This window comes from Canis aureus, chromosome 16 (genome assembly GCF_053574225.1).
Source record: "Canis aureus isolate CA01 chromosome 16, VMU_Caureus_v.1.0, whole genome shotgun sequence".
Taxonomy (NCBI): domain Eukaryota; kingdom Metazoa; phylum Chordata; class Mammalia; order Carnivora; family Canidae; genus Canis; species Canis aureus.
The window spans coordinates 48,493,325-48,517,001 of record NC_135626.1 but is presented as its reverse complement, the minus strand read 5'-3'; the positions used below and the strand labels follow the sequence as shown (position 1 = coordinate 48,517,001).

Below are 23,677 nucleotides of genomic sequence, written 5' to 3'. Positions count from 1 at the left end.
AGTCATGATTGGAGTGAGGGAGGCATGCGTGTGTATAAGACAATTCCACCCACTGCTCTTTCACTTTTAGCTACAAATAAAATATCCCTATGGTGATAGGCTATATTTGAGCAGAAAAAAGCAACCTGTAAGAAAAAAAGTAAAAAACCATAGAAGAGTAAGTCATCATTTGGTCAAGTACTCTGAATGATGATAAATAAGTGAAAAGGACCCAGGTAAGTCTGCTTTTCAGTTTCTAAGTCAATTGTGTATAGAACTTCAACAATTAATATTTAATAGCATGGAACAGTACATAAATGGTAGGACAAATCTACCTTCAGTCTTCAACAAACATGTATTTTTAAACTGGAGGCAATAAAAGCAGACTCTGAAAGCTTGACCTCAGAGAGAACTTGCCAAGGAGATATGGTGGTCTTTAACACGTGGCTTGCCATAAAGCAGATACGAGGTGATCTTTGATAAGGTTAATGTGGTGGAGTCTGAATTAGGACTAGGCACTCAAAAACCCTTTGTTCAATCTTTTCTGTACTTAGGATGTCCCATCATTTGAGCTCTTATAGGGGCTATAACACATACACTGTAGTAGCAGGTTACGCTCATGTTTCCTCTTCATGGTATGACACAATGAAAAGGGAGAGATTTAAACCCTTGGTAAGACTTTGGCAGTTTGGTAGGACTTAAACTCAACTGGAGTTTCTTTTTTTTTTTTTTTTTTTTAATTTTTATTTATTTATGATAGTCACACAGAGAGAGAGAGAGAGAGGCAGAGACACAGGCAGAGGGAGAAGCAGGCTCCATGCACCGAGAGCCCGATGTGGGATTCGATCCCGGGTCTCCAGGATCGCGCCCTGGGCCAAAGGCAGGCGCCAAACCGCTGCGCCACCCAGGGATCCCTCAACTGGAGTTTCGTCTCAAGTAGGCCTTTTAATATCACTGCCTCCCTTCCCTGGGGAACTGACTGCCCGACACAGGTCATAGCACCTGTAAGACTTCACGTCTCCGTCATTCTCATTATACCTTAGGTGTACGTATATATGTGCTCCCAGCAGCTAGCTTCTTAAATACCGACTGAATAGTTAAGAAAATGAATTAAAGGAAGGTATCGAAGCAAATTAGAAGACTTACTCTTCCACATGTGTTGGAACCTGCAGAACAGGATCTGTGCAAAAGAACAACAAATACAACATCAGACAGACTCTAAAATACCAGGATTCCAAGAAGGCCCCCAAGACAGATTCACAAGTGGTACCAATAACTTAAATTTCCCTTAAACTTACCAGATAAAGTATGTGAAGGGACTTTAGAAAACACACACCCAAAGACACAGATTGTCACTGAGATGGGATAGAGAATATAGCACAAAGGAACTGATGTCAAGAAATGTGCACATAGGGGCACCTGGTGGCTCAATCGGTTGAGCATCTGACTCTTGATTTCTGCTCACGTCATGATCAGAGGGTCATGAGATCAAGCCCTGAGTCAGGCTCCGTGCTCAGCAGGGAGTCTGCTTGAGTATTCTTTCTCTCCCTCTGCCCCTCCCCCCTGCCTCTCAAATAAATAAATAGACAAATAGTTTTAAGAAAGAAAGAAAGAAAGAAAGAAAGAAAGAAAGAAAGAAAGAAAGAACGAACGAACGAACACATAACTTGGGGGATGGACAGTGAAGGAAGAATGAGTCTCAAAGCATAGTGGACAATGAGTCACAGTGTCACTATCTGACACATCAATGGCTTTTATAACCTAAACCGCCACCTTGTCACAGATATCTGGAGTGGCATTAGAAACTCCCATTAGGAAAAACAAAACTGTGGCTTAAGAACTAATCTTCTGGTTGATGAGAATTTGGTTGGTGATAAATGGATACATCCCACCGGGGCAGCAAGATGGCAAACTTGGAGCCTCCAAGTGCTTATTCCCCCTCGATTCCCTTTGATCCATCAATTCCATTTCTATAAAACCTAGTTTAAAAGCAATATAAGGGCAGCTCGGGTGGCTCAGCGGTTTAGCGCCGCCTTCAGCCCAGGGTGTGATCCTGGAGACCCTGGATGGAGTCCCACGTCGGGCTCCCTGCATGGAGCCTGCTTCTCCCTCTGCGTGTGTCTGTCTCTCTCTGTGTCTCTCATGAATAAATAAAATCTTTAAAAAAAAAAAAAAAAGCAATATAAAATATAGAAAATGCTTTGTGTACAAAGACACTCACAGTAGCATTACCAATGACATACCTAATCAACGATAAGGTTAAATTAGGGAATGTCTGCTCGGCAGAAAATTAAGGCTTCTAAAAGGGCTTATACAATTTAAAAATGTACAAATCTTTATACTCTGATATTCAGGGGAAAAGATAACATGATACAGAATATTAGTGCAGCTGAGGAGAAAATCTTCAATGCACATAGACAAAAATGATGGAAGGGCAAAAAAAAAAAAAAAAAAAAAAAAGCCAATTGTAAGATATTTGTGTTGGAAATGTGACTCCTCTATCTGTATTTCCCCAAATTCGTCTAAGAACAGGAGTTACTTTTTAAACTGGGGGGAAAAAGTGTTTTCTCAAAGTCTCTTTTATACTTGCAGTAGTCAAGAACGGCAGAATTTTTCCCTCCCCAGATTCTCCCAGGCACGAAGCAAGAGGATGCTCCTAGTTCCTTGGGCTCGGTGGTGGTGGCCTGAGAGCGCACGGACACGAAAAGAGCGAACATCCACGGCCATGAGGGATTCCCGGCGACCCAAGCCCCGCGGGCCACACGGCGACACCGCCTGCAAGTTCAAAGCTGGGGTGAGGACGGCAGACACCGTCCCAGGATTGCGGATGCCCAGCTGCAGGCTCCGCGGGCCGTGCGCGACGTGACAGATGCCCCCAGTCACCCGGGATTCTCAGATGCAGAGAACCCTTTCAGGCCTTCTCATGTGTTGACTTTGCTCTACAAGCCCGGCTCCTACCCGAAAGGACACACAGTGTTCACGGGGACAGAGGTACACACAGCACGTGTGGCTGTGGGCGGCCCACAAACAATTCATTAAACCAAAAACATGTTAGGAAACAGGAGGAACTGACTGTCAGTTGGGAAGCCGGCGTTTCTCGTTCCCGTTAATCCCCTCTCGGTCCTCTCCCAGGAGGCTGATGCAAGAGACGGGGACGGGGCTCGCGGCGTTCACCTCCGGAAGAGGCGAGGCGCCCTGATGACCCCGCTCCCAGCAGCAGCCCCCACCGTGGCGGCGGGGAGAGCTTCACGGCATCACAGACAAACACAGCGGGAGAGGGGCCTGCGGGATCCCAGCACGTCACCGGAAACCAGACGCGGGGCCTGACAGGATCTGGAGTCCCCGTCACAGGCTGGTCTTCAGGTGCAGACGTCCCTGGTTCTCTAGGGCTCGTCCACTGTCACCTGACACGGAGGCCTGAAGTCCCAAGATGTGTCCCGCACCTGACGGGTTCCAGTGAAGACACAGGCCACTGGCAGGAGCCGGGGAGGGACCCGAGGGACAGCTCTGCGTGCTCTCGTCCACTCAGGAAAATTAGGTCCCTGGGAGGAACACGCGCAGAGTAAGCCATGCACTGGCACCGCCATTCAAGTCAGCTCCGGCAGGGCAGCAAAGTCCTCTTGGCTTCTGAGGGGAGCAGTGACTATACCCTAGGTATAGGGGAGATATACTTCTTTTTTTCTTAAAGAATCATTTGAATCTGAGATTTGCTTTAAAATACTACAGAAAAAAGGTGCGCCTGGGTGGCTCAGTAGGTTAAGCGTCCAACTTTTTTTTTTTTTAAGATTTTTTTTATTCATGAGACATACAGAGAGAGAGAGAGAGAGAGAGGCAGAGACACAGGCAGAGGGAGAAGCAGGCACCATGCAGGGAGCCCAACGTGGGACTCGATCCCAGATCTCCAGGATCACGCCCTAAGCCAAAGGCAGCACTAAACCGCTGGGCCACCAGGGCTGCCCAAGCATCCAACTTTTGATTTCAGCTCAGGTCATGATCTCAGGGTCCGAAATCGAGCCCCATGCTCAGTGGGGAGTCTGCTTCTCCCTCTCCTTCTGCCCCCCCCCACTTGCTTGCACTCTCAAATAAGTAAAAAAAATCTTTAAAATACTACAGAATAAAAAATCATATGCAAGGGGAGATAAAAAATGCCAGCCTATTGGTAACTGGTAAAGAGGAACATGGCAAGACTGGGGAGTTTTTTTGCTATTCCTTCTACATATGCTTGAAATTTTCCATAACATAAAAGGATGAAAATATTTGGAAAGTCAGCGAAATAAAAGTAAACAGCATCATCTGAAAATGTGCAATGAAAGTCCAATGTGAAAAAGTGGTTGTTTTTATTTAATAATGAAAGCTGGTATCAGGTAAGATTCTTGTGGGGGGGGGGGGGAGAAGAAAGAAAGAAAAAAAGAAAGATCCAGCTATGTGAAAAGCAACCTGGCCTAACTAGAAAGCTATAAACAAACACAGCTACAAAATAAGCCACTCTATCTATACAGACTGATAAGGATAAAAGCCAACCCACAAAGCTGTTTTACTTTCAGAAGGGAGAAAGGGTGTGTGTGTGGGGGGGGAGGGTGGTAGTTACTTTGCAAGTATGAAAACAAGTGTTAATCAAGGTAAAGGTAAGGCTATCGCAGGAGGAACTGACAGGCAGAAACAAACCTGCTCACTGCTCCCCGGGAAACAGCCACCGGACTGGACCCGATTCCCCCAGTGGGTCCAGCTTGGGCTTAAAATGGCACAACCCTTACAACCCGGAGACCTGGATGAGGTTGTGTGACAGCTCATTGATACTGCTGTGCTATTTGAATCCTCCTTTCTAACTGGGAACAGAAATGGCTCAAAACAAATATTCACACCCTTCCTTTGCCCAAATTCACAAGGGTGAAAACTTAAACATTTTTATCTCCCAAAGAAGTGAATTTTCATCTTTCCGTGAATACCTTTTTCACCTTTATTCTCCATTCCATCCTTTCTGGACCTCAGGCCCTCTCCCTCTGTACTGGATCACATGCATACTCTCAACTTTGCTGTGCTACAGGTCTCTGTGGCTCCATCCGCAGCACCAATAGCCCTACTCTCTCAGCTAGTTCCCAACCATTACGGGTGATCCCATGTGCCTGCTGCCCGGATCACACACCAGCAGGCAGCCCCTCCACGGTCACTTCTGGTTCTGTGGCTCGTCCCAAGTCTCTCATCTCTGTGGCCCTGCATGCGTGATTTCTGTCCCCCTTCTGTCTTAGCTCTTCCCCTATCTACTCCAACAGGAAGGCGCATTTCCAGGTTCTCTGGCCAGTTATCTCAGAGAGCACACTCATTCCTGAAATTTCAACCATAACCACAATGGAAGATTTCAGGTCACCATCATCTTCTGAGCTCTTCTTTCTGTATCAACTGGACCTTTCCACTATTTCCTACCAGCACCTCAGCCACCACCTGCCCAAAGTCATGCCCTTCATCTTTTAACTCAGACCCACTTCTACTCTTGACCATGCTATTTTGTTAACAGTACCACTATACTTTTAGAGGACAGACAGGCTCCAAATGACACTGGTGATACTCATTTCTCTCCAACACATCTCACCAGCTGCCAAACTCTAGAGTCTAATCATTTGTTTCCTATGCCCAGTATCCCTCCATCATCAGAGCACCTTCTTTTTTAAGGGCTCCTTCTTCTCCTGGTTTCTATGGCCTTTGGAATCAGATGAGTCTATGTTTAAATCCTAACTGCCAATTACCAGTTGGGTGACCTCAGCAAAATTACCTAATCTCTCTGGGCCCAAATTTCCTCAACAACAAAGAGGAAAAATAACACCACCAATCTCATGAGGCATCTCTGTGGACTGAATAAGAACTAAGTGTTTGTCAAGGCTTAAAAAGTCTGTGCCTTGACACAGAGAATGGTGATCCTTTTAAGGACAGAAGTCAGATTATTCTTCTCTACTGCTCAGAATCTTTTGGTGGTGCCTATCTCAATCGTAAAGATTGTCACACCGTAGCCTGCAAATCCCACACAATCCCACCCTCTAAGGCTCTCCCGCTATTTCCTCCTTTGCTTATTCCAGCCAAGCTGGCCCTCTTCATATTCCTCAAATACTGTCTAGTGTGCCCCTGCCTCAGAGCCTTTGCATTTACTAGCCCCCTGCCTACATCTTTGACCAAATATCACCATCTCAGAGAGGTCTTTCATGAATACCTCCTACCCTGCCACCCCTCCTCCCTACTTGATTTTTCTCCATGACACTTATCACGTTTAAAGTACAGTATATTTTACTTTTAAAAAACGTTGACTCTAGCCACTGTTAATTACATAAAGACTGGGATTTATCTTTTGTTGTCTGCCATGTTTCTAACACCTCAAACAGTGCCTGGCACAGAGGAGTGTTCAACATATTGACTGAATGAAGCAATCAATTCATGTTACTTTCCTTCCTACTTCTATTCCTGCCCAGCCTGGGCATCCATCATTAATTACTTTTAATACTCCAGCAACTGTGCTCTATCACCCCTCAACCCAAAATCTAATCAGCAATCCCCTTTCCTCCACCCAGGCTCTGGGCGCTGCTGAAGAAAACACTAAATCACTCTTGGAGAAACCATTCGACATCTATGGCCAGCTGGACCCCGTGTCATAGGAGATACACTTATCTACTTCCTGGTTGGCCTCTGTTCCCTGCTCCTCACAGCTGTTATTTCAAACCTTCTCTCCTTGACTCAAGCCTCCTCTCCACACCTGATTCTGCTTTCTGGGGGCACAGATGGAGTAAAAGGAGGCAGAGTGAGCTCTCCCAATCTTTCTACTCTTCTCAAGTTTACCCAATTCTCTATAAAAGGACAACATGTTCACCCTCGTATTCATAGATACTGCACAGCTCCCAGGTGGTACCATGTCTCCAAGGATCTTCTGGTCCTCCTCTGGCTGCCTCACTCCTTCTCCTCAGCCCACAAAGATACCCAACCTCTGAGTTCTCCTTCACTCTTTGGCACAGGCTTTCCTTTCTCTCCTAATGCAGCATTTAAGTGTACAATTTGAGGAGTCTTGAGAAATCTACACATCCATGTAACCACCCTCACACCATAGAACGTTACCATCACCCCAAAGCATTTTCTCACACACCTTTGGATTCAATATCTCCAACTCCCACCCCATTTAGTCACTGATGGATTTGTTGTGTTTGTTCTAAAGTTGCACAAATGCATTTGTCTATTAGGTTCTCTTGTGGGCCTGGCTTCCTTCTCTCTGCCTCATGTTTCTGGAACTCATCTACATTGTTGTATGTATCACAGTTTGTTCTTTTATACTGGTTAAGTAGTGTTCCACTTTATGGATATGCCACAATTTCTTTAACTGCTGAGGGATACTGGGCTAGAAAAATGTGATTAAAGCAGTTATGAACATTTGTGAGTTTTTGTAGGATCCTAGGTTTTCATTTCTGTTGGGAAAATACCTGGAACATGGAACCATACTGTTTACAACTGACTTGACATGGAGCCACCGAACAGCTCTTGCAAGTGGTTGTGCTATTCAGGTTCCTGCCAGTAATGTGTAAGTGTCCGTATACTTTTTTAAATGTTGGTTCCCAGGTCCTTTCCCCAGGAAGCAGATTCTGTCGATAAGGCCAGGGAATTAGTGTCTTTAACTAGGAAACCATTGCTCTGGATCCTGTTTCACCTTCTTGCCTTCTGTGCCCTTCTCTACAGCCTGCTCTCTGGCCTCTACCCTCAGAGTAAGACCAAAACTTCCCCTGTCAAGTTCCAGTGACCAAATCTAACAAACACTTGCAAATCCTTCCTATTAGGTGTCCACATGGCAGTTTATGACGTTCTCCCATGGAGTCCAAGACTTGGTCCCACTTCCAGTTGCTTATGGGGTAGCTCAACCCCTGATGCCATACCCCCCAGAACTGGTTCTTCTTTTACATTCCCAGATTGGCTGGCCCCACTTGCACCTAGTCATATAATCTGGAAACTCAGAGCTGTCCTTGACTCTCCCCTTAATTTTAACCCACTCCCACTCAATTAGGTACTGAGTTATATAAGATTCAACTCAGTAAACATTTCTCAAAATCTGTGTCCTCCTTTACTACTGCCAAAATTAGGCAGCCACCATTTTTCACTGGGCCTACCCAGCAGTCTCCTAACCAGCTCCTCATCTGGGATCTTTGCCTGTCAGATATGCATTCTACCCACTGTTTGCAAGGATCTGACAAAGGCAAATCTGTTCATGTCTTTCCTCCACATAAAACCCTACAATGGCTCCCCCACTCTGCCTACTGAATACTTTCCATCTCTGTGGCTCAAGTCAAAGGATCCCAAACTTTCCTGGTTCACACCAGCCTTCATGTCTCAGTAATTTCTTCATAGGGCCCTAGGCCAAGAGAAATATCTAACAGTTCCATTTATTAAACAGTTCTACACAACCTAAGTATTTAAGGACTAGCAACTTAGAAGCCATGTGAAAAAAGGGAAAACACGAAAATGCAAAGAAAAGCCATTTATTTCATTCTTAATCATAATTACTTACTAATGGGATGTATACCTGCTGGGTGCCACACATATTCCAAACCTTATAATCGAATTAGACACTGCCAACCCTCATTACCCTTGATTATCATGCGGTATTTGAACTTTATTACAGCAGCCACCAAAAATCCAGCTCTGCAAAGCTCACCAAAAGGAGCACAACCTAATGCTGAAACTAGAAACTATCTCAAGCATGGTTCTGACCCCTGCGGAGTTCTCTTAAAAACTGGAAACAAGCTGTGGTGCCTGAGTTTTCTGTGGCAACCACAGCCCCTCAGCATGGTTTGAGAACCAAAGGTGTAGGCATTCAAGGGTCTGCAAAACCTGGGCCCAATTTCTTCTCCAGGATTTTCTTTCAATCACATCTCTTCCATGAACACCGTCATGGTGTTTCACGTCAGTCTCTGTGCTCCAGAAAATCAGAAAATGACCACCCCCTGCACCTGGTATGTTCTCAGGATGCACTGATCATGCTCTGCCAGGGTCAGGTCTCCTGGGTCTCAAATATCTGGGGGTTGGAATGAATTTTCAGCAGGTTGAAGGACAGACCATCTATGTTGCATCTAGTGAAATATACACAGAAATGTATATAAAGCTTATATACAGTTTAATGAGTAATCAGAGTGAAATCTGGGGTAACTGCAGCCCAGGCCTCTGCTCCCCTCGTATTTAGAAGGCAATGCTGTCTGCAGAATCAAAGGAAGTCAGTGATTTAAGATGTTTCAGAACTGTATGTGGGATATCATTATTTCAGTAAGTTTCTTCTAATGGAAAGGACTTTTCCAAAACAGAAACCTACACAATAAAAACTAAAGAGAGCTGCTATGCATGGTTCTGTTCACTCATGTTTTGTTCACTCATGTTTAAAAATTATTTAAATGTATGGGGAAAAAATGGTCTGATATTTGCTACAAAATAAAGTTGTTGAGGAAGGGGACTGCCATGTGCTGATTGCTATTGAAGTTGGGTGCTGGGTGCATGAGGGTTTCATGACACTATTCTACACTTGTGTGTTGAAGTTTTTATAAAATGAAAAAAATTTTAAAAAGAGAGAAGCTTACAAAAGCCATTTAAGGAAAGCCTTTCTAATATGTTCAAAAGAAAAGTCTGTTTTTCCTGCACTCACCTGTAATATAACCCTCCCCCTTTTTTTTAAAGGAATCTCTATACTTAACGTGGGGCTCAAACTCATGATCCTGAGATCAAGAGTCACATACCCTACTGACTGAGCCAGCCAGATGCCCTAAACCTTCACTTTCTGAAGGTGAAGCCTAACCTACAACTTCACAGGGTTTGAAGGCACTGGAGGAAGATCTACTTGAAGAGCAAGAAGGACCCCATCAACACCCTGCAGGCTTCCCTAACGCATGAGTAGCAGAATTGGTGAGGGTATGGGAAAACAGGGGTGAGGAGTCAGCAAAACAGAAAAATGTCTCTGATGGAAGGCAATCAAAATTTAAATAAATAAGTGTTTCAAACCAGACTTCAAGTCTGACAGCTTCTTCCTGGAGGTAGCTCTGGGCAGACTTTCTTCCACGTAGGAAGGAATAGATTCCTTTGATTACAGAAGCCACAAGAACAGGTTGCCCATTTGACTGGGGCTCAAGGAACCTTACCAGATCACTCTCTTCTCTTTCTCAGATGAGCATTGATATTTCTGGAACACCCTGCTTCTCTTTTGGGATCTAGATGAGCACTGGTTTTTCTGCCCTGCCCCACCTCACTCTTCTTTCCAAAAGCACAACCACCTAGCTGACCCCTACTCACCTGGCATTTAAAACTGGCTTCCTCTTAGACTAGAAGACTTCTAGGTACAACTGAGATGTCACAGCACATTTGAAATTCTCCAAACCAGCCCCTTCTAAGTATACCTCCAGCAATGATCTGAACTCTTCTGGGTTGGCCTTTTTGAAAGGTATTTATAGATTAAAAAAAAAAAAAAAGCAAAAAACAAAAATGAAGCCTCCTCATATACCAAATATTCAAGAGCCTTGTCCTTCCCTCCCTCCCTTTCTGAGAGTGTGAGAACTATTAGTAATTATCTGTTAAGATTTACCACACACAGCTCAAAAGCAAATGTTGGTCACTGCCATCAGGTTGGTTCTCTCCTCCATGCTGTGTGGGATAAAGAAAGAAGTTTATAAAGTCAATATACGTGAACAGTGTATAATGAACAGCCAAAACCTGCGGTACATACCACAGGATTTCCCAGGTGAGGGAAGTCACTGAGGGCTAGTGTACTCAGAGAAGACAAACTTCATAAAAAAGGCTGACTCAGAGGGTGGGGATGACCAGACAGCTTGAGTGAAGAACTATCACCCTACTTGTGGGAATGAGGACACAGGCTTGGCGAGTGTGAAATGTTCTTCCTGAGGAGCGATGCAAATAAGGGAGCAGGCAGTGAGGCCATGAAGCAGACAGTTGTGCAAACTTTGTGATGTGGTACAGTGGGCACTAACCAGGGGGTGACTGGAGGCTTCTGAGCAAAAGAGGGATGTGATCCACATCCACTGAAGGAAGGAGAGACAGGCAGGCATCAGGGTACAAAGTGAACGAGAAAGGGAAGGAGTCACAAAGGGCAGTGAGGAAGGCAGCCCAGTAACTCCAGTCTGACAGCCTGTGCCAGTGTGGGGGCAGGAGGAAGGCAGCAGGAAGGGTGGCAGGAGGGCTGGTCAGAAACCAAACGGGAGGGGAAAATGTAGCAAACAAAACCTAGTTCTGATCAGAAAAATGCAGTGGAAAAAGGACCTAAAGAGGACATGGAGATATAATCCTAGCAGGTAGTGAAGCTAGACTGGCTGGTCTGAACGCAATGAGCCACTGGCATGTCCTCAAGAAAATGCTTAAGGTAATACTATTTTCTTATAAAAATTATTAGTAGAAACAAGATCATTCACCCTCCCTAACTCAAAAGGTAAGTTTCCCAAATATGTTTCATGCACTCAAATGAACCAATTAGGGAATACTTCTCCCCAGTGGCAGCTCATTTCCTCCCCCAAAGGAAAGGTACTTCTGTAATCTAAACCTTAAGTTCCCGTTAAAGTTGTGAGGTCCAATGTGTAAGATAGCAAGTCTCAAATATTCTTCAAAGTTCAGCTTTTATAGGGAGAACATTTTAAAGCAGGCATCTAATCAAAAGCTGATCCTCAAATTCCAAATCTCACCAGAACTGGGAGACGACGTAGGAAGGTTTTTTGTTTTTTTTTTGTTTTGTTTTGTTTTTTTTGCAGGTGAACCTCTGCAAATCACCCAATGCCATGTCTAACAAAGACAATCATGTAGAGGTACCAAAGGAATCTGAAAAACCTCCCATTCTAAAGGCAGTCAGATTCTACTATGTCCTTACTTACCTACCTTCACCCTGACAGAAATAACTCGGACCTAAAAACTCACATTGATCACTATAATCAACAGTGAAAGAATTCAAGGAGGATAAGACAATTCAATACGATGGCCTGTACCCAAATGCCTCTAAAGATGTCAGACCTTCACAGAATTCATTCGTGAGCTATGGGAGTGCCATCAAACCTGGTGTGGTCATCCCAAGATAAAAAGGACAAGTAATCAAATCACAGCCTTCAACATTCACAACTGTGTCCCAATACAAACCTAGTAACATTGCAAAGAGGATCCCTTGGAGTTGGAATCTAGGCTACTATGCATGGAGACTACTGTTTAAGAGACCCCCTTACAACGAGAAATGTATCACTCTGAGGAAAAGCCCAGGCTTGAGGGGGGACATCAGAGGGGTTACTGATGAGACTGAGCATGAGCTGATGCTCGCTGGAGCTAAGTGATGAGTACCTAAATTTGTATCTCTACTCGTCTCTAGGTTGGTCGTATTTCAAATTTTCCATGATAAAAAGGAAAATACAAGAGAGAAAGAAAATACATCTTCAAGATACTCAAAAGTAGAAACTGGCCTCTCTCATCCCCTCTAACAACTTAAATTTCAGTCCTCCAAAACAATGCAGGGCAAATTAATGCTTTTCTTTACGTAAGCAAGGAGGTACAAAGACAGTTGATGCAGATCTGAAGCCTAGAAAATTCTGAAAGAAAATACAGATTAGAACTGCTAACAAAGTACTGTCCCTTCTTATAATTCCTTTGTTTCCATCACACTTCTGAAGGCAGATCTCAGGACTCTTTCAGAGGAACATGCATACATCTTAAGGACAGGACAGAAAATCAACAGCAGAAAGTCACAAAAAGCCATGTGAAACTCAAGATCAGGAACTGGAACTGGAACGTGCTGTGACAATGGTCCAAGTGACAGATTATGCATCCCCACGGGGCAGAGTCTGGGCTCATCTGTTTCTCAGGCTTCCAAAGGACATCTAGTGGGAAGGGTTCTGGAACCCAAGTCAGCATTAGGTGCCTGATATATTTAGTGAGAACCCCTGGCTCTCTAGAGAGCCCAGCCTCAAGAAGTTAGAATTCAGAGGGCGCCTGGAGGCTCAGTCAGTTAAGCATCCAACTCTTGATTTCAGCTCAGGTCATGATCTCAGGGTCATGACATCAAGCCCCCTGTCAGACTCCATGCTCAGCATGGGTCTGCTCAAAATTTTCTCTCTCCCTCTCTCCATCCCCCACCCCAGCTGCTTGTGTTCTCTCTTTCAAAAATAAAATAAAAAACAAAATGTTAAAATTCAGTGGGAGGACAAATGTAAACAAAAATTCACAACAGTGCCCCAGAATCCAGATGAGGAAGGGGCTCACTCTGCTTGAGGGGTCAAGAAGGTAGCCTGTGATCTTAACAGAGTAATAGGAGCCTGTCCAACACTGCAGGCTGATGGAAGGGGTGGGGTACATAAGCAAAGGCCCCACATCTCTGAGGCCTAGAGGGATGGGTGAGGGCCAGGATGGTGAAGAATCCTGCACGTGTGCCAATGAGCTTAGACTTGACCCAGTAAACCAGTGCTTCTCCAACTGTGGCAAAGGACCAGCTACTGAAAATTCCAACCCATCACAGATGACACTTAGGATCCCTTCTGTACTTCTTGCAGACAGGTGGTCAGACCACACTGGGAGCACCGCTTTAGACAGCACCAAGGCTCTCAGCAAGGGTGCAGCACAGTACATGGACTCATTAGGGGACACATCTGCCAACAGCATGATGGCTGGAGGACAGCCAGGAAGCTGCTATATTGGTCTAGGAAATGGATGTTGAGAGCCTGGCTAAGACATTGGAGGACAGGGAGAAGGAGTCAGAATGGAGAGACAGGACTTCAGTCCACATAACACAACTCAGTGACTAAGTGGCCAAGCATCACTCTACTTTCCAGACTAGGTAAGCCATGGCTGTTAGCACCGGCAGGAAACTATGGGAAGAGGCACATGGTAAGAAAGGCAAACTTAGGTGAAATCTGAAGAAAATCTTTCCCTATAACTCTAGTTTATTCTTTTATTCTAGCCTATCTACTTTAGCCCTTCAAATAATTCTAGTTATCCAGTTAATTTTAATAACTAGCATTTCAAAGTGAATGCAAGAAGACTTAAAGCAGCCCCGTAAATACCAAAGGAGACCCCACCAAGCAAAAGCAAGCTTTAGAAAACCAATCTAATACCAAACAGAACAGCAATGTTTCCTGTTTGCATTTGGGCTGAAAGCATAGAAATGAAACATGTTCGACTGTCTTCACTGTGAAATTTCAGACAAAAACAGTGGTGCTGCTACAGTCACAAAATCACAGCCTAGAAAGATTGCACCTCACTTGGTATGTCAGAACTCAAGTTTCTGAAAACAAAACTCGCTTTTTGTACTCGGTGCAGTTTGCTGCTATGGTGTAAGAAATCTCCATTTCTGAGAACAGCAACACGTGTGGGAGAGGAACAAAAGCACCTGCCAAAACCAATCTGTGGAAAGAAAAAAAGAAAACAAAACTCTGCCAGTTTGTTGGCCCCTATAATAAGTAAACAGTCAGGAAACCATGAAACAGTAACAGGTATATATTCTGCATAACTCTAGTCTGATGAGTTACTGGGGTCTGTTTGCATCAGCAAGTTTCTTCCATTTGCCACTCAGGCCCAAACCCATGGCCTCCCTTGCCTGAACTGGTGCAGTAGCCTCCACCTGTTCTCCAGCTTCCTCTTGGCCTCATCAGCTGTCTCAACACAGCACCTGCTGACCCTGTAAAGTGGAGGCCAGGTGTCTTAGCACAGGCTGCCATAACAAAATACCACAGCCTTAGTGGCTTCAACAACAGATATTTATTTCTCACAGTTCTGGAGGCTACAAGTCCAAGATCAGGGTGTCAGTATGGTTGGGTTCTAGGGAGAGCCCTGTTCTGGCTTGCTGATGGCAGCCTTCTCAGAGTGTTCTCTTATGGTGGGAAAGAGCAAGAGTTCCGGGCTTTTTCTTTTCTCCTAAGGGCACTAATCTCATCATGGGGGCCCATCCCTCGTGACCTCATCTAAGCTAAATCCCATAAGCTCCACCTCTAAATACCATCACATGGTGAGCGGTAAGGCTTCACCATGTGAATTTTGGAGGGACACAAACATCAGCCTATAAAACCAGGGCATGTCACTCCTTTGCTCAGGTATCTCCAAGGGTGGCTTCAAAAAAGCCAACATCCTTGCACCAGCCCCCAGGCCCTAGACCTCTCGGGGGAGGATACAGCTTGCTCGACAATACTCAGGAAATTTGTGAAGGCATTTCTTCATGGCCACAGGGACTGGTGGGGGGGTTGGGGAGATATGGGGGGATGGTGAAGGGGTGGTAAGGAACACAAGAGCTAAGTGTGGGGCAGACAGCACTGCACAGCCAAAAATTATCCCAAATCTATACACTGCTTCATGTTCTGACAGGCTCTCCCATAGGCCAAAAACCTTCAGTAACTCCCTGAACCTATAACAGCACTTGTATAAAAGCACAAAAGCATTTTTTGCATAATTTTATACAACTCATCTTCTCAGAATGTAATAACTCCTGTATGAATCAGGTAAAGTCACACTGCTCTTGTTTGGTGCATTACTAAGAATTGTTTGCCATCTTGGGAATCCAGTCACAAGTATCCTGGTGTTTTGATCAGTCTGCATCAGCAGGCACCACACTCACTCAGAAGTGGAGTGTCACCACGTTTCAGAGCATTTTCGTGTTAAATTACATCTATGGGAGTCAAAATTACTTTTCTATTATTCCAGTGTTAGATTACCAGCTGGGTAATACACGCATTTCTTTCTGTAATTGTATGTGTGTAGGTTACGGTCGCATACATTTCATTCCGGAATAGTAGTGGGGGCATTTTTATAATAAACAGTATATGAAGACAGCACTGTGTCCCTGTGGGACTGGTGCTCTAAGTTCATTTCCTGCTACCCTTCCTCTCCTTTACCCCCAACTCCCCCCCTCCAGCCACTCCAAGATGCTTCCTCTACCATACAAAGGACTCTCCCACCTTTGCCCCTGATAGGCCTTGTCTAAAGACTCCCCTGCTACCTTGAGTTCTTGCTCAAATGACACCTTTTCAATGGGGCCATCCCTATCTAAAACTGCAGCTCCCCACCCCCACCCTGATGCTCCCTATTCCACTTCCTTGCTTTATTTTTCTTCAATAAAGTCAGCTCTTGTCACCACTACAAAATTTATTTCCTCCTGTTTTCCACTAGAATGAAAAGCTCTATAAGGGCAGGATTTTGTCTGTTTTGTTCACTTCCCATATCCTCAAGGCCTAGAACAGCATATGGATATCTTTATAGGTGATTTACAGATCAATGGCTTAGAAATACCAATTTTGAAATCTTTAGTTAGAATTGCAAGATTAAAATTGAATCAAAAACTCAAGGTCTCAGGGCACCTGGGTGGCTCAGTAGATTAAGCATCTCCTTTTGGCTCAGGTCATGATCTTAGGGTCCTGGGATCAAGCCCCAACATGGGGCTCCCTGCTCAGTGGGGAGTTTGCTTCTCCCTCTCCCCCCCTTCCTGCTTATATTCTCTCTCAAATAATAAGTAAAATCTTAAAAAAAAAAAAAAAAAAAATCAAGGTCTCTATACATTACCACTTTTAATCTTTGTGTAGAAATACATATATATATATACACATATATATACTGTAATAAACACAGTACACAGATCTGTAGAAACATATTTTATATGTAAATATATAATTATATTATATATAATAAAGTATATATGTAATAGCTATATTATTATATAGTTTTATATATAGATATAGATATTGGTATCTAGGGCTGAATTTAACTTAAAAAAGCCAGTCTAAAAAAAAAAAAAAAAAAAAAAAGCCAGTCTATTCTAAGACAAGGAGACTTAGAACATATGAAATATTACTTGAAATTACTAGACCTTACTGAGATTTCTCAAATTCTCCCCTTAAGCATCTTTTAACACTTCCTTGCTCTGCCTCCCTAATCCGTTGCTGGATTCTACTGACTGTATTTCTGTGCCACTTCTTCCCTTGCCCCTGGCCCCCTTTTCAGGTGGACTCCACAGCTCTGGCCTCCCAGTCGCCAGCCCACACTCCCACACTCCGCTGCAGGATTAAACCTGTTGAATCACTCACCTGCTCAGTCATATTAATGGTCCCAATGTCTGTTCATTCAAGTATAAGAGCCTCAATGCTACCACAGGGCTCAACATCCCCTCCGCTTCTCTCCCATCTTTAAGCTCCTCACACCATAGCCCTGCTGCCTCCTTTGAAGGCTTTGAAGTCCCGACCACCTCCCTTACCAAACCCTGGCTCTGTGCTGAAGCTCTGGTACTTGTCACTGCTCCCTATAAGGCTGCAGGCTCTTTGAGGGAAAGGATGGGCTTTTTCTTCTCTGTGTCCTATAAAATATCCTTCACAGACAAGATTCTCTAAACAATGTTAAGTAAAAGAGAGGACAATTCTTAAGCTCTAAAGAATGGGAGAGAAGAGACTGATTCTTATGTTTAAGTAAGAAACAAGGTGAAATACAGTTTTGCCAGATACAGTCAAGACTACTTGTAGAAATTAGGATTTCGACAAGATCAATTTAAAACAGTACGGGCAGGGGTGCCTGGGTGGCTCAGTCGGTTGAGCATCAGCCTTCAGCTTGGGTCGTGATCCTGGAGCCCTGGGATTGAGCCCCGAGTCCAGCTCCCCCCCGCTTTTCCCTTTCCTCCTCCTCCTGCTTGTGCTCTCTGTCAAATAAGTAAATCAAAATAAAATAAATCAATACATGCAGGGAAAAGCAAAGTAGAAGAATGAAGTAGCTTGGGGCAAAAAAAAAAGCCCTGCTCCGGAAGGCTGAAACTGAGGGCCCAGCCCTAACAGTCAACTATAAAAATGATGATCTCAATCCTTCTTGTTGAGGATTTGGTGATCTCAACTTTGGATAGAATCAGAAATTGTGAAATTTAAAGAACTCTGTTTTTGTTTTTAAAAAGCTAAAAGGCTTAAATATGAAGGAGAGACATTATGGATAATATTCTGGGAGCCTGTAATGCAATGCCAAAAGCCGGCTCTATGGTCTTCTCATGGCCACTTGCTCCAAGAGCTGGTCCTTTCAGTTGCCTAGGGTTCTTGTATATCCAAGCAGGACCCAGACAGGTGAGGCAAGTGGCCTGTGGTACCTCAGCTGCCATCATCTCTGGGTGGTAACCAGGTTTGCTGTCGAACTGATAAAATGATGTGTGACCTTCTGACATATGCCAATATTTTTCCATCTAAAACACTGTTTTGGAACATCTTATTATCAAAGGAAAAACACTTGCTATGCTCACGAAAATAATGAGTCACAGATCAATGACGAAAGAGAGCATGCTGGTCAGACTCTAATCTAAAGCCAAATCAGAATTATTACTGGACAGAAGAATAGAGAGGACTCTGAAAGCCCCAAATCCTTGGATTTGCATGGCTTTATCCAGGAAGATCACTTTGGAAATCAAATACAATTTCCCAGCTGTAGGACTCCACTCTGCTAACTATCACCAGGAAGACAAGATCATAAAAAAGGAGACATGGCAGATTAAATGAGAAACAAGCTCAGTCTTTCACTTCCCTCAACGTAAAGACCCAATAAAGTGGCTAATTTGGATGAATGTCAAATTTTACAGCCCTCAAGTATTTCAGCCTCTATAAAAACAAATGAGTAATTTGAGGTTACAGAAGATAGTTCTTATAATTATGATTACAAGATTCTAATCATTAGCTAGAACTTAAAAAAATTTTTATGCAGCATGTCTTTGTAAAAGGCCTGCCAGCCAGAACTATTAATAGAAAAGCCTAGAGCAAAAAAAAAAAAAAAAAAAAAAAAAAAAAGAAAAGCCTAGAGCCACTTAAACATGAAATCTGGAAAGAAAAAAAAACAAAAGATAAAGCTTGCCTTTTTAACTGATGCACTTAGTTAATAATCATAATTCAAGCTGTATACATTCCCTCTGAGTAAATTCCCTCTCTTCTCCTTGATTCCACTATCCTTTTTTATTAAAAATGTAACTTTTTCTCTTTTTCTGGAATAGGTGTCCTCCAAAGCAGCTGAGCAAATGCCCGTGTCACCCAACAACTAAATCCAAATTACCTTCTTTTAAAGTCCATTTGATTGAGCCTGTCCTCTTGCTGACAGCATGCAAACTTCCATCCAGAGTTGACACAAACAACAAGGTTTCAGGAAGTGTCACTGTGCTGGGACTTCCAAAAATCTGCAATGAGATATAGAAGAATCTTCGTGTACAGCAGGATTCTTCATCTTGGGCATGTACAACCACATAAAAACCCCCTGGGCACATCTCAAAGTTATCCATCTAAAATCCACCACCTTACAGATAAAGGCATTGAGGTTACAGAGCCTACTATGTCTAAGGGCACATGTCTAGACAATAGCTGAGTCAGGACTAGACCCCAGATCACTTTATGGAAGCAGCAATCCTTCCTGCAGACAGGCTTAGAACCTGACATGAAGGACTGGGATTCTGAAATAACCCACAAGCAGTCTCCACTGAAACAGAGGAAGAAGTATGCTCAGCTTTTAACGGACTTCCTTCTCTTGGTTATACTTCACTTTCTAAAACCTGGTCCTCAGGGCACCTGGGTGGCTCAGGTGGTTAAGCATCTGCCTTTGGCTCAGGTCATGATCTGGGGGTCCTGGGATCAAGCCCCGCATCAGGCTCCCTGCTCAGCAGGGAGTCTGCTTCTCCTTCTCCCTCTGCACTCTCTTTGGCATATGCTCCCTCTCAATAAATAAAAAATAAAATCTTAAAAATAAATTAAATAAAACCTGGTCCTCTTGCAAGGCTCCAATATAAAGAAGAATGCCAATACACCCACATGCAATTATGGAATTTTACAAAGGCAAAGAATTAGAAGAAAGCATTTAAAGCAAAATAAGAAAAACCGCTCTTATTACATAAAAAATTTATATAATAAAACACCAAGATTTCAAGAGACAGGTTATAAAATGCATGAAAAACATAAACCAAATTGTTCTTCGCCTATAATCAAAATTTAAATAACAATGTAACTTTTATGCTGAGTTACACACACACACACACACACACACACACACACACACACCCTCTTTACAGAAAATAGCCAAAGGTGGTGATATTTACTTTCTCATCCATCGTTGGTGGCGATGAAAATGATAAGTTAGTGCAATCTTTCTGGAAAGCATAAAAGGGCTCAGATTTTTGATCCTGTAATTCCACTTCTATATCCTAAAGAAATAGTTCCAGATAAGAAAAAAGCTGTGTGCACAATGATGGTCATTGTATCCCATTTACAAATACAAAAACTGGAAAGATCTGAATTTCCGGTAATATCTTAATGACTGAAATAAATTATGACACATACACTTAATGGAATATTATGTAATCATTAAAATAGCACTTAGGAAAATTTACAGCAATGCTTCTATAGGTCTTCATATGAAAAATACAGAATCCAAATTTTAATGTAAACTGCGGTGATGATGATTAAACTCGATAGATTTTTTTTTTTTAGTCTGCCTATCCTCTAGCTTGGCTAAGAACTGCACCCTCATCCACATGGTTTCCACAGGAGCAGCTGGGTGTGTGCACACATGCACGTACACAAGTGCAATTCACACATGTGCAGGTGATAGCTAGTAAGGTTTCCTGAAACAACATGCCTTTGATGTATGAGCTCATTCAGCAATGCCTCCTTGTAGTAAGATTTCTCTTTGTCAGTATACTATCCCACAAATTATCTGCTTCCTGTGGGTCTTAAATTAAAAATGGGCCACACACTCTGAAAAACAGTATGGAGGTTTCTCAAAAAGCTGAAAATAGAGCTACCCTACCATCCAGCAATTGTGCCGCTAGGTATTTATCCAAAGGATACCAACATAGTGATTTGAGGAAGGACCTGCACCCCAATGTTTATAGTAGCAATATCCATAATAGCCAAACTACGGGAAGAACCCAGATGTCCATCAACAGATGAATAGATAAAGAAGATGTGATACACACATCCACCATGAAATAGTACTAAGTGATCAAAAAAAAAAAATGAAATCTTACCATTTGCAATGACGTGGATAGAACTAGAGGATATTATGCTAAGTGAAATAAGTCAATCAGAGAAAGACAATTATCATATACTCTCACTCATATGTGGAATTTAAGAAACAAAACAGGATTATAGGGGAAGGAGGGAAAATAAAACAAGATGAAATAAGAGAGGGAGACAAACCATCAGAGACTCTTAATCATAGGAAACAAACTAGGGTTGCTGGAACGGAGGGGTGGGAGGATGGGGTAACTGGGTGATGGGCATTAAGGAGGATACCTGCTATAATAAGCACTGGGTACTATATAAGACTGATCAATCACTGACCTCTACCTCTGAAACTAATGATACACTGTATGTTCATTAAAAATAAGAATATAAATAAATAAGTAAATAAGGGCCAACACAACTTGCTTAATACTCTGAGAGTTTGGATTTTGGTGCAAAATTTTTAATTTTGCAAAAATTTTAATTTTTGGCTTTTAGCACTAAATGAAAGACTGGGGGTTTACCTGTGCATGGCAGCCTGACCCCAAAATACCTGCCCACTCTTGGTAAGAACCAGGATGGCACCTAGTTAATCCCTTAGGAAGGAAGGCCCAATGGCTGGCTCCCTCTAAAGCAGCCTGAGATGGCAGGACAAACATCTTGGTCCCTGCATTCCTTTTCCACTGTGGAAACCCACTGGCAAAGGGGGTGAAGCAGCTACCAGAACCTCACTCTCTCCTCCCTTGCCTGCTCCTGGCCTAGAGGCAAAGAAGTTCCACCCTTTCCTTTGCCCAGAGCTGGGGCCCACTCACCTGGAATGGGACACACAAGAGCAAGCTTCCTCACTACCTGCTAAGTCTGTTCTCAGTGTAAAGCCTCAAGTCTGAGGAAGAAGAGTCTCCTTTTTACCTGGCTGGGAAAACAGAAGCCTCAAGGGTAGTGTCTGCCTTAGCAGGGAATCCAGAGGTCAAGCACACCCAATGTTTGGGGGATGAAATTATTTTAGTCTACAGTGTATAGACAGTGACAAGCCTCATCTGAACCTGCTCACACCTGAACCAGAGAAATGCACATTGCCCAGAGCACACGGGCCTGCAGAAGAGTGGCCTGAAGACCAGACCTGAGGGCTGCAGCTAAGGGAGACGGAGGACTGTCTCTCCCTGAGAAGGTGGAATGGGTTTACAGCTGATGTGGGACAGGGAGATTAGTAGGGGAGGGAGGGAGGCAGGCTAGAGACTGAACAAATAAAAAGGGAAGAATGTATGCCTCCCTGGGACCAAGAGGTGGGAAGCCCCCCCGAGTCCCCTCCCTCTGTCATAGTTCTCCCAGGAACAGGTATTTTGTACAGTAACAGGTCTTGGGAAGACACAGAATTGTGTTGAACTCTGAGTCACTGATCTGGCAAGAAATTAAACTCAGGAGATCTCTGTGAATGTTTACTGGATGGGAGAGACAGATTAAAAGGGAGAAAGAAGCCTGAGAAGAAACACAGCTGAAAGATGGGGAGAGTGCCCTGGCTTCCACGCTTCCTCAAGGACTTGGGCTTCCAGTCCTTGGGCTCAGAGAGCCTTACAAATAATTCCCCCTCTTTGCTTATGTTTCTTGGAACTAGATTTCTGTCACTTGCCACCCAAAACTGTCCTAAAACAAACACACATAAACATACACATACCCCTTTTGTTTATTTACATAAAGATATATTATATATATATATAAAGATGAAGAAAATACTGCAAAATTATAGCAACAGTTTTTTTCTATGTATTCTAAATTCTCTATAATAGGATCGTATAATCAGTAATGAATTTTTCATAAAAAATAGAAAGGAGATGGGCAAGTTAGCAGGTTAGCCCAAATTTAAAGGAGCTTCAGCAAGACCCTAAGTTCCAGATGAAGTGCTTCCCATATCAGGACATCAGACAACTGGACCACTTTTGATCATTAATATCCACCAAACAGAAACAAAAGTTTAGCAACAAAAAGGTCCCTTGGTTAGACAGGGTGTATCCAGGAATAGAGGAGTTTTGTCATGGTTATTAAAGCCTACAGTACAATTATAATGAACTAAAATATCCCCAAACATATCTTATCACAGTATGAACATTAAAATGGGTCCATATTTACTAAAACATATCAGTGCTGCTTCATTACTGGTGTGGAAACAAAAGCCACCTGCCTTGTCTGAGCATCTTAGAAACCACAGGAAGAGCAATTGTCTATGGTTGGTTGGTGAATCGAAAGAAGACCATTAATCACATAACTAACACAGTCCTCTGAAAATCTCAAAAATACCAGGTTTGGCTAGAAGTTGAATTTAGCAACCAAGAGCGCTGATGGTTAATCATAGTGTCCACACTGACGTCACAGACCCTGTCACAACAGGCTGCTCTCTTCTTTGGAGGCTGCTGATGGTTTCCAATTAAAATGTCCAGGGAGCTACCCTGAACAGTGTTATTCTCTCACATGGCAAATTACCATCACAACATTTCTGGCTCTTCTCCCCCAGCATTTTTGAAAGCATGAAAATGCCTGCCTTCAGATACAGTCGCTATTACCAAGCTGAACTAAATAAGCTTCTAGATGCTTTTCGGGATACTGAGCAGGCTGAGAACCATTTGTACCTGAACATCTAAAACGCTGCTTCACAACGATGAACTCGCAAGCTACCTCACCTGGCCACTTTAGTCCCTGGGGCTCCCTTATCTCTGTGATGGATGAAAGGGCCAGAGGCC

The 23,677-nt window shown here is 43.4% G+C and overlaps 1 protein-coding gene across 8 annotated transcripts in view; it reads right to left on the bottom strand.

Moving 5' to 3' along the window:
* ERN1 (endoplasmic reticulum to nucleus signaling 1) overlaps window positions 1-23,677 on the bottom strand; it is a 78,260-nt gene that overhangs the window by 31,141 nt on the left and 23,442 nt on the right. For 3 of the 8 annotated variants that reach the window (XM_077853793.1, XM_077853796.1, XM_077853794.1), the window contains 3 exons: window positions 19,009-19,129; window positions 10,562-10,620; window positions 1,126-1,159 (listed from right to left, as the gene is read on the bottom strand). Coding sequence is in view for 3 of the 8 variants with exons in the window: in XM_077853792.1 (XP_077709918.1) it covers window positions 1,126-1,159; window positions 19,009-19,129; window positions 20,039-20,050 (167 nt within the window). In the remaining 5 variants the exon portion in view is untranslated. Of the gene's footprint in view, window positions 1-1,125; window positions 1,160-10,561; window positions 10,621-19,008; window positions 19,130-20,038; window positions 20,144-23,677 lie in introns of all 8 variants that reach the window. The other 5 variants (XM_077853792.1, XM_077853791.1, XM_077853795.1 and 2 more) reach the window with 3 other exon arrangements.